General features: G+C 43.0%; 1 protein-coding gene across 1 annotated transcript in view; it reads right to left on the bottom strand.

Annotated features, from left to right (window-relative positions):
* Positions 1-4850: 4850 nt before the first annotated feature.
* The window catches only part of esd (esterase D/formylglutathione hydrolase), a 99531-nt gene continuing 88984 nt past the window's right edge, over positions 4851-15397 (bottom strand). The window contains exons 8-9 of the mRNA XM_072260930.1: positions 7749-7916; positions 4851-7311 (exon numbers count right to left, since the gene is read on the bottom strand). Coding sequence (XP_072117031.1) covers positions 7231-7311; positions 7749-7916 — 249 coding nt within the window. The 3' untranslated portion in view covers positions 4851-7230. The remainder of the gene's footprint in view (positions 7312-7748; positions 7917-15397) is intronic.

The following is a 15397-nucleotide window of genomic DNA, read 5'->3' on the forward strand; positions in this document are numbered from 1 at the left end:
AAAAAACCTTCCTCTAATATCCCCCTTGAACTTCCCACCCCTTACCTTAAAGCCATGTCCTCTTGTATTGAGCAGTGGTGCCCTGGGGAAGAGGCGCTGGCTATCGACTATCTATTCCTCTTATTATCTTGTACACCTCTATCAAATCTCCTCTCATCCTCCTTCTCTCCAAAGAGTAAAGCCCTAGCTCCATTAATCTCTGATCATAATGCATACCTTCTAAACCAGGCAGCAGCCTGTTAAATCTCCTCTGTACCCTTTCCAATGCTTCCACATTCTTCCTATAGTCAGGTGACCAGAACTGGACACAATACTCCAAGTGTGGCCTAACCAGAGTTTTATAGAGCTGCATCATTACATCGCGACTCTTAAACTCTATCCCTCGACTTATGAAAGCTAACACCCCATAAGATCTCTTAACGACCCTATCCACTTGTGAGGCAACTTTCAGGGATCTGTGGACATGTACCTCAAGATCCCTCTGCTCCTCCACACTACCAAGTATCCTGCCATTTACTTTGTACTCTGCCTTGGAGTTTGTCCTTCCAAAGTGCACCACCTCACACTTCTCCGGGTTGAACTCCATCTGCCACTTCTCAGCCCACTTCTGCATCCTATCAATGTCTCTCTGCAATCTTTGACAATCCTCTACACTATCTACAACACCACCAACCTTTGTGTCATCTGCAAACTTGCCAACCCACCCTTCTACCCCCACATCCAGGTCGTTAATAAAAATCACAAAAAGTAGAGGTCCCAGAACAGATCCTTGTGGGACACCACTAGTCACAATCCTCCAATCTGAATGTACTCCCTCCACCACCACCCTCTGCCTTCTGCAGGCAAGCCAATTCTGAATCCACCTGGCCAAACTTCCCTGGATCCCATGCCTTCTAACTTTCTGAATATGCCTACCATGTGGAACCTTGTCAAATGCCTTACTAAAATCCATATAGATCACATCCACTGCACTACCCTCATCTATATGCCTGGTCACCTCCTCAAAGAACTCTATCAGGCTTGTTAGGCACAATCTGCCCTTCACAAAGCCATGCTGACTGTCCCTGATCAGACCATGATTCTCTAAATGCCTATAGATCCTATCTCTAAGAATCTTTTCCAACAGCTTTCCCACCACAGACGTAAGGCTCACTGGTCTATAATTACCCAGACTATCCGTACGATCTTTTTTGAACAAGGGAACAACATTCGCTTCCCTCCAATCCTCCGGTACCATTCCCGTGGACAACGAGGACATAAAGATCCTAGCCAGAGGCTCAGCAATCTCTTCTCTCGCCTCATGGAGCAGCCTGGGGAATATTCTGTCAGGCCCCGGGGACTTATCTGTCCTAATGTATTTTATCAACTCCAACACCTCCTCGCCCTTAATATCAACATGTTCCAGAGCATCAACCTCACTCATATTGTCCTCACCATCATCAAGTTCCCTCTCATTGGTGAATACCGAAAAGAAGTATTCATTGAGGACTATCAATCCTTCTTGCAGCTGATTTCAGACAAACTTTATCTGAAATTTCATGTACTTTTCAACAGTGGCTTTCTCTTTGCCACTCTCCCATAAAGTTGCAACTGGTGAAGCACCCAGGTAACAGCTGTTGTACGCAATCTCTCCCATCTCAGCCACTGAGGCTTTTAACTCCTCCAGAGTTGCTTTGGTCGCTTGGTGGCCTCCCTCACTAGTCCCCTTCTTGCACAGTCACTCAGTTTTTGAGGGCAGCCTGCTCCAGGCAGATTTACAGCTGTGTCATATTCCTTACATTTCTTGAAGATTGACTAAACTGCACTCCAAGGGATTTTCAGTGACTTGCAAATTTTTTTGTATCCATCTTCTGACTTGTGCCTTTCAACAGGGTTGCTTAGAGTGTTCTTTTGTCTCCATCGTGTAGTTTTTGCCAGGATACTGACACACCAGCAGTTGGACCATCCAGATCCAGGTGTATTTTTACTACAATCAATTGAAACACCTTGATTGTACACAGGTGATCTCCCTTTAACTAGTTATGTGACTTCTAAAACCAATAGGCTGCACCAGTGATCATTTGGTGTGTCATATTAAAGGAGTGGACACTTATGCAATCAATTATTTTGTGTTTTATATTTGTAATTAATTTAGATCACTTTGTGGAGATCTGTTTTCACTTTGAACAAGAGTCTTTTTCTGTTGATCAGTGTCAAAAATGCCAAATTAAATCCACTGTGATTCAGTGTTGTAAACAATAAAACATGAATACTTTCTATAGGCTCTGTATGTTCCAGTAAAACCTATTCAGTACAATTTGGATTCTGATAGCATCAGACTGGCAGTTCCCAAACTATGTGAAAAGCAATCAATATTAATTCACCTTTTCTAATGGTGATATACTGTAAATTTTCTATTGAACCCAGTAAATTGAAAGGGAGTGTGGAAAACAGGAAATGGAGATGGGAATGTAGGATGAGCCAGATGCTGAACCATTGGGGATTCCAAATGACTGAATGTAGATGTTCAGTCTGACCAGATTTTATCTGCTCCTGCTGCCTTTCTTGTTAATTAACTTGCACTGTGTGGCAAAGGACAATGTTCTGGTGGTCATCTTGGTCTATATTCCATAGTTACCATGAGAAGGACATGGAAGCTAGTGAGTTCTAGGGGAATGCTGGAACATATTTTCACTATTAAGGTGGTGCTGGTCATGGACTTGAAGCACATTGAGGTGGGTAATTCCCCAGGTGATGCTCAGATGTCGTGGGACACCAGGGAAGAAATTGCTGAGGACTTGGCAGAGATATTTATATTGTCATTAGACGTGGGTGAGGTACTGAAAGACTGGAGGGTGACTAATGGCACAGCTTCCATCCCACTGTTACAAGACTCTTGAACAGAACTGTTTGATAAAGATGAATCCTTGACCTCACAATCTACGTCATCATGGCCGGTGCACCTTACAGTCTACCTATACTGCACTTCCTCTCTAACTTGCACAATATGATGCATTGTTATTGTTTTACCACATCTGTATGCTTAAATTTCAGTATGGATAAGTTTTTCATTGTATCTCAGTACATGTAACAAAACACTGAATACCAATTATGTAAGGGCTGTAAGGACACACTAGGAAACAACATCATGGCGAACCTAACATTAGTGGTGAGAAAATTACTGGAGGGAATTCTGAGGGACACGATCTATCTAAATTTCGAAAGGCAAGGACTAATTTGGGATAGTCAGCATGGCCCTATGTGTGGGATATTATGTCTCATAAATCTGATTGAGTTTTGCTCTGAAGAGGGGACAAGAGAATCCATAAAGGCTGGGCAGTAGATGCTGTCTACATGCACTTTAGCAAGGCTTTGGATTGGATTCCACATGGGAGGCTGGTCGAGAAGTTCAGAACACATGGGAGTCAGTAGGTGCTAGCAAAATGAATGCCAAATTGACAGTGGTAGGAGTCAAAGAATGGTGGTAGAGGCTTTTTTTTTAAAAAAAAGATTTAAGGCTTGTGACCAGTGGTGATCTGCAGGAATCAGTGCTGGGTCCTTTGTTGCTTGTTATATAAATGTATGATTTGGATAAGAATGTAGATGACATGGTCAGTAAGTAAGCTTGTAGCTACTGAAGGAAGTTGTCTACGATACAAGAGGATATAGATTAACTGGGAAAGTGAAGAAAGAATAGCAGATAGAATTTAACACTGGCAATTGTGAAATGATGTAAACACAAGAGATTCTGCAGATGCTGGAAATCCAGAGCAACACACAGGGAGAGTATCTTACCTCCCTTGCCCTCTCCCGACTCTGCTTTCAACGGGGATCACAGCCTCCATGATTCTCTTGTCCATTCGTTCATCCCCACTAATCTCCCTCCTGGCACCTATTTCTGCAAGTGGAAGAAGTGCTACACTTGTCCATTCACCTCTGTTCAGCGACTAAACAGGCCTTCCAGGTGAGGCAAAACTTCACCAGCATATCTGTTGGGCTTGTTTACTGTATCTCATGCTCCCAATGCGTCCTCCTTCACACTGGTGAGACCCAATGTAAACTGGGGTACCGCTTTGTCAAGCAACTCCACTCCATCCGTGAAAAGTGGGATTTCATGGTGGCCAACCATTTTAATTCCTGTTCTGACATATTGGTCCACAGCCTCCTCTTCTACCACAATGAGGCCACTCTCAGGTTGGATGAGCAAAACCTCATATATTCCATCTAAGTAGCCTCCAACCTGATGGTATGAACAACGATTTCTCCAACTTACAGTAAGTTTTCCCTTGTCCCTCTTCTTCAATCCCCCACTCTGGCCTCTTACCTCTTTTCTTCACTTACTTGCCCTAGTGCCCTTCCTTCTTCCCTTTCCCCCGCGATCCACTCTCCTCTCCTACAAAGTTCTGTTTTCTCCACCCCTTTACCTTTTCCATCGACAGGTGCACATTCCTTTATCCGAAATTCTAAAATCCAAAAAGCTCCGAAAACCGAAGCTTTTATTGCCAACAGCTGACTTCACTCAGGTGTGATGTGGCAGCACTAGCAGAGGCCACCAGATGTCAGTTGTGGCTCAGCGCTCGTACTGGTTACACATGCATTTGCTGTTCACTGATATTTTGTGTTCACTGTTGACTTTGTGTTTAATTTCACTGTGAAAATGACAAAAAGAGCTGCAGATACCCCTATGGGTAACAATGAGAGAAAGAGAAGGAATCTTCTCTATCAATAACGCAGAAAGTGGAGTTATTGCAGAAGCTTGATCGTGGTGTGTCTGTGTGGCGTCTTACTGAAGAAAATAGTGTCAGAATTACCACTGTATATGATTTAAATAAACAGAAACACAAGTTGCTGAAGTTTTACAGTGACAGTGACGTTCTACATTTATTCCAATAAGTCATTTACCATGTGTTTGATTTGGTTCATTTGAAGCTGTATATTTTTATGTTTTATAAAATGTTTTTGTTGGAAATAAAATTTCTTCCTGTCATTATTCCCTAAACAATACAGTATAACAATTATTTACATAACATTTACATTGTATTAGGTATTATAAGTAATCTAGAGATGATTTAAAGTATACGGGAGGATGTGCGTAGGTTTGGTGCGCCACCGGGTCCTAAAGTCCACCACACTGAAATGCAACTGGCCCCAACGATTTTGGATAAGGAATTGTGGACCTGTATAACTCCCAGCTTCTTACTTCATTCACCCTTCTCTCTCACACCTGGCATCACGTATTACATTCTAGTTTGTCCTCCCTCTACCTTCTTATGCTGGCTTCTTCCCCCTTCCTTTCCAGTTCTGATGAAGGGCCTTGGCCCAAAATATCAAATGTTTATTCATTTTCATAAATGCTGCCTGACCTGCTGCTGAGTTCCTTCAGCATTTTGTGTGACATGATGTACTTGGTAAGTTAAACCAGGGCAGGAAGTACATGGGACATAAATGGAAGGGTCCTGGGAATTGTTGCAGATATAGCTGCAAGTCTGGTAGAAGGTGGTGAAGATGTGCGATATTCATTTTCATTTGCAAGAGACTGAATACAACAATTGGAATGTCATGTTGTAGTAGTACAAAATGTTGGTGATACCACACTTCAAATATCACATGCAGTTCTACTCATACCGAAGGAAGCAGGTGATTAAGTTACACAGAGTACAAAAAAGATACACAAGGATGTTGCCTGGACTGGGGGCTTGAGTTACAAGGAGAGACCAGATAGATTGTGACTGTTTTCCCTGATGTAGAGGCGGCTGAGGGGTTTGAAAATCCTGAGGGGAATAAATAGAGCTACCTAGTGTCTATTTCCCATTGTAGGGGTGCCTACAACTAGAAGAGATAAGTTTAAGGTGAGATAGGGGTTAAATGTTTCCAAAAATGGTGGTATCCAGAATGAACTGACAGAGGAGGTGGTGGATGCAGAAACAGGAACCACATTTGAAAGGCATCTGTAGAGGTATTTGAATGAGCCAGGCATCAAGGGAGAGGGAATTAGTGCAGGTAAGTTATATAAATAGGCATGATAATTGGCATTGATGTGGTGAGCCAAATATGGTGGGCCTGTTCCGATATTGTACAGTTCTACGATTTAAATGAAAACAAGTTCATTTACTTGGTGATAGATATCTCACAACAACAAAAATACAAGAATCAGAGCTTGGAATTTGAGAGAGGCAGGCATGTGTGCATAATGTCTACCTCTGGACAATCAAATGAATGACCACAGACAGACAGTGGTGTGAAAGTTGCAAAAAAACAAGGGTAGATTACAGATACAGTGCAAATAGCCCAGCAAGAAAAATCTTTGAAGAGCAAAACTTCCCTTTGCTAGGCAGGGAGTAGGGGGTTGTGGAGACGAGATAAGGATGTAATAGAAGGATGCAGAACATACCCTTTGAAGTCAGCATATCTTCAGGTAGTTTCTGATTGATCTTGCAAACAAGGAATTCAGGCATACCTGGCTTACCCAATGGTCAGTATACGACAGACAGTATTCATAGGACAGAATATCTGTAACTGCTGGTCAATTCTGCATAAAAATATTATTTCTCTGTTCAGATTTTAAAACGGTGTGGTGACAGAAGCCAGGCATAAGTAAATGAAGCATGACTGAGGAACGAATTTGAATTTTCAAAGTCCAGTTAATTGGCCACAGCAGTAAGAACCTTTAGGTTCCAAGTAATGCACAGTGTTTGTGCAAGTGAGTGGGGGTGTGGGTGAGGAGATCCATGAGGCGAGGGTGTACGTATGTACGTGAGTCCTATGAGCAAACCAAACAAGTCATTCCTAACCATGTATAAATCCACTGGTTTCCTGAACTGGGAGTGAAGTACTAACAACTGGAGCACAGTCTGTGCAGTTCCAATTCAAATTCAAGCAGAAAGTAATTAAAATGCATAGACCAGAGGTGCATTAAACCAGATGGCTGTCTCCAAATCATTTTAATGGTGGTTTGATGGCAGTGCTCTGCTGTATACAAATACCTCAGCACAGCTTGCTGTTTCAATTGACTTTACTCCAGAGAGAGAATGTCTGTTCCTTTACACATGACAATGACACTGATCAATTTCAAAAGCAAATCAATGACAGTGATTTCCCACTAGGGGGAGTTGCAAGTGGCATAGCAATTCACATAGTACAGCCAGCCACTACATGGAGAAAGGAAAGGGCAAGTGTTATCAAACTAAATCATCTGAACTATCATCTTCTCTGATGGAAAGGTAGAACGTAGATGTCCATTCATTTTGGTGCCTAAGCATTGAGATACTTTGCATGGTGCTTGATGTGGTCTCTGATAAATGATGCGATGAAGTAGTAACTGTGATCGTATCCCTGCAGATAGAAAGAAATAGGGAACTGTTAAAACCAGAGGGAGATTTTGATAAGGGATTTTCTCAACATTATGTTAAACACAACTAATTAAATATTTAAAGCTACAACAGCAGGTTGTAAATACCTATGACTCCGGAAAAATGCTGTTTTAAAATGTCAGCGTTCTTTAGTAACACTTCAGTTTTTAGTGCTGAAGGTACTACAGTTCAATAACATAATCTATCCCACTTTCTCAAACTGTTGTATCTTTGCTTTTTATTTCCCAACTTTAGAGTTTTTTTTAAACCACTGGATGCCACCAGAAGTCCAAAAACAATTATCAAAAAGAATACAGAGCAAATGCTGCATGTTATGGCAGTGAAATGTTCTGACATAGTGACGTGACTTGGCTCCAGTCACACAAAGCCAGCATGTTTAATGAACCCTGCAACACTTGCCTCCTGAAGCCGAAAAACAACAGGGATCTTCTTTTCAGTGCACACCTTGATGAAATTATCAGGGAGCAACTGCCCTGCAACCAAGAACTGATCATCCTTTCCTTGGTCAATGAGAATGTCCAGGAGAGGTCCCGAGTAGGATTTTACCAAGCAGGTGGCATCATACATCTGTGAGGATGAATAAGCACACTTCAACACTAACAAGTATTCGTTCATCAGATGGCTTACAAACACAACCGCGCTTATTGCAGTTATAGACACAGCCTACTCCACTCCCATGGGCTCCATGGACTTTTCCCACTGTGTCAAAAAACACACGACACAATCAAAAACGCCCACAACCATGATCATACTCTCTTCTTCCCTCTCCCACAAAGAGGAAGATAGGATCAAGGTATCTTCCATCCCACAGTTATAAGACTCTTGAACTGATTAAAGATGGACTCTTACCTCACAATCTACTTTGTCATGACCCTTGGACTTTATTGTCTGAATTGTCTGACTGCAGTACACTTTCTCTTTAACACGTTTTAGCATTTTGTTATTGTTTTGCCCATGTATTACCTCAATCTTCTGCTGTGATCAAATAATCTGAACCTGCGGGGAACCAATGTCCTTGCAGGCAGGTTTGCAAGAGCTGTTTGGGAGGGTTTAAACTAATTTGGCAGGAGGATAGGAACCAGACTAATAGGGCTGAGGATGAGGTAGTTGGTTTACAAACAGAGACAGTGTGTAGTGACACTGCTAGCAAGGAGAGGCTGATGATAGGGCAAAATTGCAGTCAACAGGATGAGCTGCAACATAAGATCAAAAAGGGTGATGAATACTGAAATTGTTAAGACATAAGACATAAGACAAAGGAGCAGAAGTCAGCAATTCGGCCCATCAGGTCTACTCCGCCATTTTATCATGAGCTGATCCATTCTCCCATTTAGTCCCACTCCCCGCCTTCTCACCATAACCTTTGATGCCCTGGCTACTCAGATACCTATCAATCTCTGCTTTAAATACACCCAATGACTTGGTCTTCACTGCCGCCCGTGGCAACAAATTCCATAGATTTACCACCCACTGGCTAAAAAACTTTCTTCGCATTTCTGTTCTGAATGGGCGCCCTTCAATCCTTAAGTCATGCCCTCTCGTACTAGACTCCCCCATCATGGGAAACAACTTTGCCACATCCACCCTGTGCCACACCCAGTGTGGAGGAGAAGAGCGATCTGGGGGTACATGTCCACAGATCCCTGAAAGTTGCCTCGCATGTAGATAGGGTAGTTAAGAAAGCTTATGGGGTGCTTTCATAAGTCGAGGGATAGAATTTAAGAGTCGCGAGGTAACGATGCAGCTCTATAAAACTCTGGTTAGGTCACACTTGGAGTACTGTGTCCAATTCTGGTTACCTTACTAAAGGAAGGATGTGGAAGCATTGGAAAGGGAACAGAGGAGATTTACCAGGATGCTGCCTGGTTTAGAGGGTATGGATTATGATCAGAGATTAAGGGAGCTAGGGCTTTACTCTTTGGAGAGGAGGAGGATGAGAGGAGACATGATAGAGGTATACAAGATATTAAGGGGATTAGATAGAGTGGGTAGCCAGCGCCTCTTCCCCAGGGCACCACTGCTCAATACAAGGGGACATGGCTTTAATGTAAGGGGTGGGAAGTTCAAGGGGGATATTAGAGGAAGGTTTTTAACTCAGAGAGTGGTTGGTGCGGGGAATTCACTGCCTGAGTCAGTGGTGGAGGCAGATACACTAGTGAAATTTAAGAGACTTCTGGACAGGTATATAGAGGAATTTAAGGTGGGGGGTTATATGGGAGGCAGGGTTTGAGGGTCAGCACAACAATGTGGGCCGAAGGGCCTGTACTGTGTTGTACTATTCTATGTTCTTTATGATATTGTTGACCCTGCCAAAACCTAAAAAAATGCTGATTATCCTCGCATGAGTTTCTTGTGCAAAAATAATGTCAGCGTTCATTCTGTGGAGTACACTAAAAGAAATTTCATTTAATCGGGTGGTTTAAACCGTTTGTATTCCACGAAACAAAGTTAATAATCTTATGCATATTACTAAAGTTAACCATTTTTTATGTAAAGGGTTAACTAGAGTAGAAATTCATGGCTGTGGAAGAGGGAAAAAAGGCTTGAAGAGGAACTGGAAGTTATGATATTTCGGACATATTTGTAGTTGCAAGTTAGCCTCTTTGAAAAAACTAGACTAAAAATAGGAAGACCCCCACACCCAACCTATAAAGACCCAGAAAAAAGGCAGAGAAGCTAGAAAGTAATCTAACACTAAATCTAACCCCATCTTTCTGAAAGGCAGCCCAATAGATGTACACTTATATGAAAAAAAACACCCCAAAAAAAATTAATCTAAATAAATGAAAGCTAGTTATTGAAAACACAGGAGAAAATATCATCTTATTAGTACTCTGTTTTAAAAAAAAACAAGCATCAATTAATATTGTTAGTACTTTTCAAATCGAAACAATAAGAAAATGATGCAACTAGATAGAAAAAACAGCGTAGGGGAAGAAAGGCATGAACGCCATCTTGAAATGTAAAGAGACGAAAAGAACCAAATACTTCCCCAAACCTTTCAAACACAAAATTAAGCCCTGAGTTTTCTACTTAATTACCTTCAAAAGCAGAGAAAGTAAGAATAAAACTAGAAATTAAAGAAAAACGGACAGTCATTAAGAAAAACTTTAATCGAAAAGTATATTAAAAAAGTACCTGCACTACAGACCAAGAACCTAAACCCTCAGATTATCAAAGATCTAAATCTGTAAATCTATTACTAACAAGAAAACCCCAAAAGGAACAAAAATGAAAAAAAGCAGTAAAATAATTAGATCTTAGGAGGCAAACTGAGATCATCGAGAAATTTTTGATCTTCGATCAGGGATTTAAAGAGACGGTGGGAATTATTGGGAAGGACAGCTCTCAGACGAGCTGGGTAAAGGAGAGCTGGTTTGAAGCCTTTTTGAAAAAATTCTGAAGACACAGAAACATAGAAAATAGGTGCAAGAGTAGGCCATTCGGCCCTTCGAACCTGCACCTCCATTCAGTATGATCATGGCTGATCATCCAACTCAGAACCCTGTACCAGCCTTCCCTCCATACCCCCTGATCCCTTTAGCCACAAGGGCCAAATCTAACTCCCTCTTAAATATAGCCAATGAACTGGCCTCAACTGTTTCCTGTGGCAGAGAATTCCACAGATTCACCACTCTCTGTGTGAAGAAGTTTTTCCTAATCTTGGTCCTAAAAGGCTTCCCCTTTATCCTCAAACTGTGACCCCTCGTTCTAGACTTCCCCAACATCGGGAACAATTTTCCTGCATCTAGCCTGTCCAATCCCTTTAGGATTTCATATGTTTCAATAAGATCCCCCCTCAATCTTCTAAATTCCAATGAGTATAAGCCTAGTTGATCCAGTCTTTCATCATATGAAAGTCCTGCCATCTCAGGAATGAATCTGGTGAACCTTCTTTGTACTCCCTCTATGGCACGGATGTCTTTCTCAGATTAGGGGAACAAAACTGCACACAATACTCCAGGTGTGGTCTCACCAAGGCCTTGTACAACTGCAGTAGTACCTCCCTGCTCCTGTACTCGAATCCTCTTGCTATGAATGCCAACATACCATTCGCCTTTTTCACCGCCTGCTGTACCTGCATGCCCACTTTCAATGACTGGTGTATAATGACACCCAGGTCTCGTTGCACCTCCCCTTTTCCTAATCGGCCACCATTCAGATAATAATCTGGTTTCCTGTTTTTGCCACCTCACATTTATCCACATTAAATTGCATCTGCCATGAATTTGCCCACTCACCTAACCAATCCAAGTCACCCTGCATCCTCTTAGCATCCTCCTCACAGCTAACACTGCAGCCCAGCTTCGTGTCATCCACAAACTTGGAGATACTGCATTTAATTCCCTCATCTAAGTCATTAACATATATTGTAAACAACTGGGGTCCTAGCGCTGAGCCTTGCGGTACCCCACTAGTCACTGCCTGCCATTCTGAAAAGGTCCCGTTTATTCTCACTCTTTGCTTCCTGTCTGCCAACCAATTCTCTATCCACATCAAGACCTTACCTCCAATACCGTGTGCTTTAAGTTTGCACACGAATCTCCTGTGTGGGACCTTGTCAAAAGCCTTTTGAAAATCCAAATATACCCTATCCACTGGTTCTCCCCTATCCACTCTACTAGTTATATCCTCAAATAATTCTTTGAGATTCGTCAGACATGATTTTCCTTTCACAAATCCATGCTGACTTTGTCCGATGATTTCACCGCTTTCCAAATGTGCTGTTATCACATCTTTGATAACTGACTCTAGCATTTTCCCCACCACCGATGTCAGGCTAACCGGTCTATAATTCCCCGGTTTCTCTCTCCCTCCTTTTTTAAAAAGTGGGGTTACATTAGCCACCCTCCAATCCTCAGGAACTAGTCCAGAATCTAAAGAGTTTTGAAAAATTATCACTAATGCATCCACTATTTCTTGGGCTACTTCCTTAAGCACTCTGGGAGGCAGATCACCTGGCCCTGGGGATTTATTTGCCTTTAATCCCTTCAATTTACGTAACACCATTTCCCTACTAACATGCATTTCCCTCAGTTTCTCCATCTCACTGGACCCTCTGTCCCCTACTATTTCTGGAAGATTATTTATGTCCTCCTTAGTGAAGACAGAACCAAAGTAGTTATTCAATTGGTCTGCTATGTCCTTGCTCCCCATAATCAATTCACCTGTTTCTGTCTGTAGGGGACCTACATTTGTCTTAACCAATCTTTTTCTTTTCACATATCTATAAAAGCTTTTACAGTCAGTTTTTATGTTCCCTGCCAGTTTTCTCTCATAATCTTTTCCCCCCTTCCTAATTAAGCCCTTTGTCCTCCTCTGCTGGACTCTGAATTTCTCCCAGTCCTTAGGTGAGCCACTTTTTCTGGCTAATTTATATGCTGCTTCTTTGGAATTGATACTATCCCTAATTTCCCTTGTCAGCCACGGGTGCACTACCTTCCTTGATTTATTCTTTTGCCAAACTGGGATGAAGAATTGTTGTAGTTCATCCATGCGATCTTTAAATGCTTGCCATTGCATATCCACCGTCAACCCTTTAAGTGTCATTTGCTAGTCTATCTTAGCTAATTCACGTCTCATACCTTCAAAGTTACCCTTCTTTAAGCTCAGAACCTTTGTTTCTGTATTAACTATGTCACTCTCCATCTTAATGAAGAATTCCACCATATTATGGCCACTCTTACCCAAGGGGCCTCTCACGACAAGACTGCTAATTAACCCTTCCTCATTGCTCAATACCCAGTCTAGAATAGCCTGCTCTCTAGTTGGTTCCTCGACATGTTGGTTCAAAAAACCATCCCGCATACATTCCAAGAAATCCTCTTCCTTTGCACCCTTACCAATTTGGTTCACCCAATCTATATGTAGATTGAAGTCACCCATTATAACTGCTGTTGCTTTATTGCACACATTTCTAATATCCTGTTTAATACCATCCCCAACCTCACTACTACTGTTAGGTGGCCTGTACACAACTCCCACCAGCATTTTCTGCCCCTTAGTGTTATGCAGCTCTACCCATATCAATTCCACATCCTCCCGGCTAATGTCCTTCCTTTCTATTGCGTTAATCTCCTCTCTAACCAGCAATGCTACCCCACCTCCTTTTCTTTCATGTCTATCCCTCCTGAATATTGAATATCCCTAAATGTTGAGCTCCCATCGCTGGTCACCCTGGAGCCATGTCTCTGTGATCCCAACTATATCATAATCATTAATAACAATCTGCACTTTTAATTCATCCACCTTGTTACGAATGCTCCTTGCACTGACACACAAAGCCTTCAGGCTTGCTTTTACAACACTCTTAGCCCTTTTACAATTATGTTGAAAAGTGGCCCTTTTTGATTTTTGCCCTGGATTTGCCGGCCTGCCACTTTTACTTTTCACCTTACTACTTTTTGCTTCTACCCTCATTTTACACCTCTCTGTCTCTCTGCACTTGTTCCCATCCCCCTGTTGTGAACTAACCTCCACTCTCCTAGTCTCTTTAATTTGATTCCCACCCCACAACCATTCTAGTTTAAAGTCACCTCAGTAGCCGTCGCAAATCTCCCCGCCAGGATATTGTTCCCCCTAGGATTCAAGTGTAACCCGCCCTTTTTAACAGGTCATACCTGCGCCAAAAGAGGTCCCAATGATCCAAAAACCTGAATCCCTGCCCCATGCTCCAATTCCTCAGCCATGCATTTATCCTCCACGTCATTGCATTCCTACTCTCACTGTCGCGTGGCACAGGCAGTAATCCTGAGATTACTACCTTTGTGGTCCTTTTTCTCAACTCCCTTCCTATATTCTCCATTTAGGACCTCTTCCCTTTTCCTACCTATGTCATTGGTACCTATATGTACAACGACCTCTGGCTCCTCAACCTCCCACTTCAGGATATCTTGGACACGATCAGAAATATCCCGGACCCTGGCACCAGGGAGGCAAACTACCATCCGGGTCTCTGGACTGCATCCACATTATCGCCTATCTGACCCCCTTACTGTCGAGTCCCCTATTACAACTGCCCTCCTCTTCCTCTCCCTACCCTTCTGAGCTACAGGGCCGGACTCTGTGCCAGAGGCACGGCCACTGTCGCTTCCCCCAGGTAAGCTGTCGCCCCCCCCCCCCAACAGTACTCAAACAGGAGTACCTATTGTCAAGGGGCACAGCCACCGGGGTACTCTCTGTTACTTGACTCTTCCCCTTCCCCCTCCTAACCGTGACCCACTTGTTTGCCTCCCGTGGCCCCGGTGTGACCACCTGCCTGTAACTCCTCTCTATCAACTCCTCACTCTCCCTGACCAGACGAAGGTCATCGAGCTGCAGCTCCAGTTCCCTAATGCAGCCCGTTATGAGCTGCATCTCGGCGCACCTGGCGCAGATGTGGACGTCCGGGAGGCTTGGAGACTCCAGGGCCTCCCACATCCGGCACTGACAACAACAAACTGCCCTCACACTCATACTGCCCCTCTCCTGAAATAACAACAAAAAATAAATACCAAACCTTCCTCGCCTCGCCCGTTTCCACCTAAGCCCATTGAGCTGAAGCCCTTAAGCCTTCACTCTGCTCACGGCTCACTCCGCCGCCCGCAAACTATGCTGCCCGCTATGAGGCTCTGTCCCTTTTAAATCTTCCGCGCTTCACTGCCCGACGTCACACGCCTGCACAGTCCTGCCTCTCTAAACGCCGATGGAAAAAAAAACTGAAAAATTCAAAAATGGCTTCCTCCGCACTCCCGCTCCGATTCTCAGACTTCCTTCTTCGAATTAAACCTGAAGCAGGATTTCTGTCCTTTTAAATATTCTGCACTTCATTGCCCGGCGTCACACGCCTGTGCAGTCCCGCCTCTCTGAACGCCGATGGAAAAAAACCCCGAAAAATTCAAAAATGGTTTCCTTTGCACTCCCGCTCCGATTCTCAGACTTCCTTCTTCGAAGACATTGGTTTAAAAGCTATCCGTTCCCTTAAAACTTCAGGACTGAAGTCCTCAACCAAACGAAATCTGAAACTTTGAAATTCAATCATTCTTCTTCTTTGAGCAGCTCGTATCAGA

The sequence above is a fragment of the Mobula birostris genome, chromosome 6 (genome assembly GCF_030028105.1).
Source record: "Mobula birostris isolate sMobBir1 chromosome 6, sMobBir1.hap1, whole genome shotgun sequence".
NCBI classification, from domain to species: Eukaryota; Metazoa; Chordata; class Chondrichthyes; order Myliobatiformes; family Myliobatidae; genus Mobula; species Mobula birostris.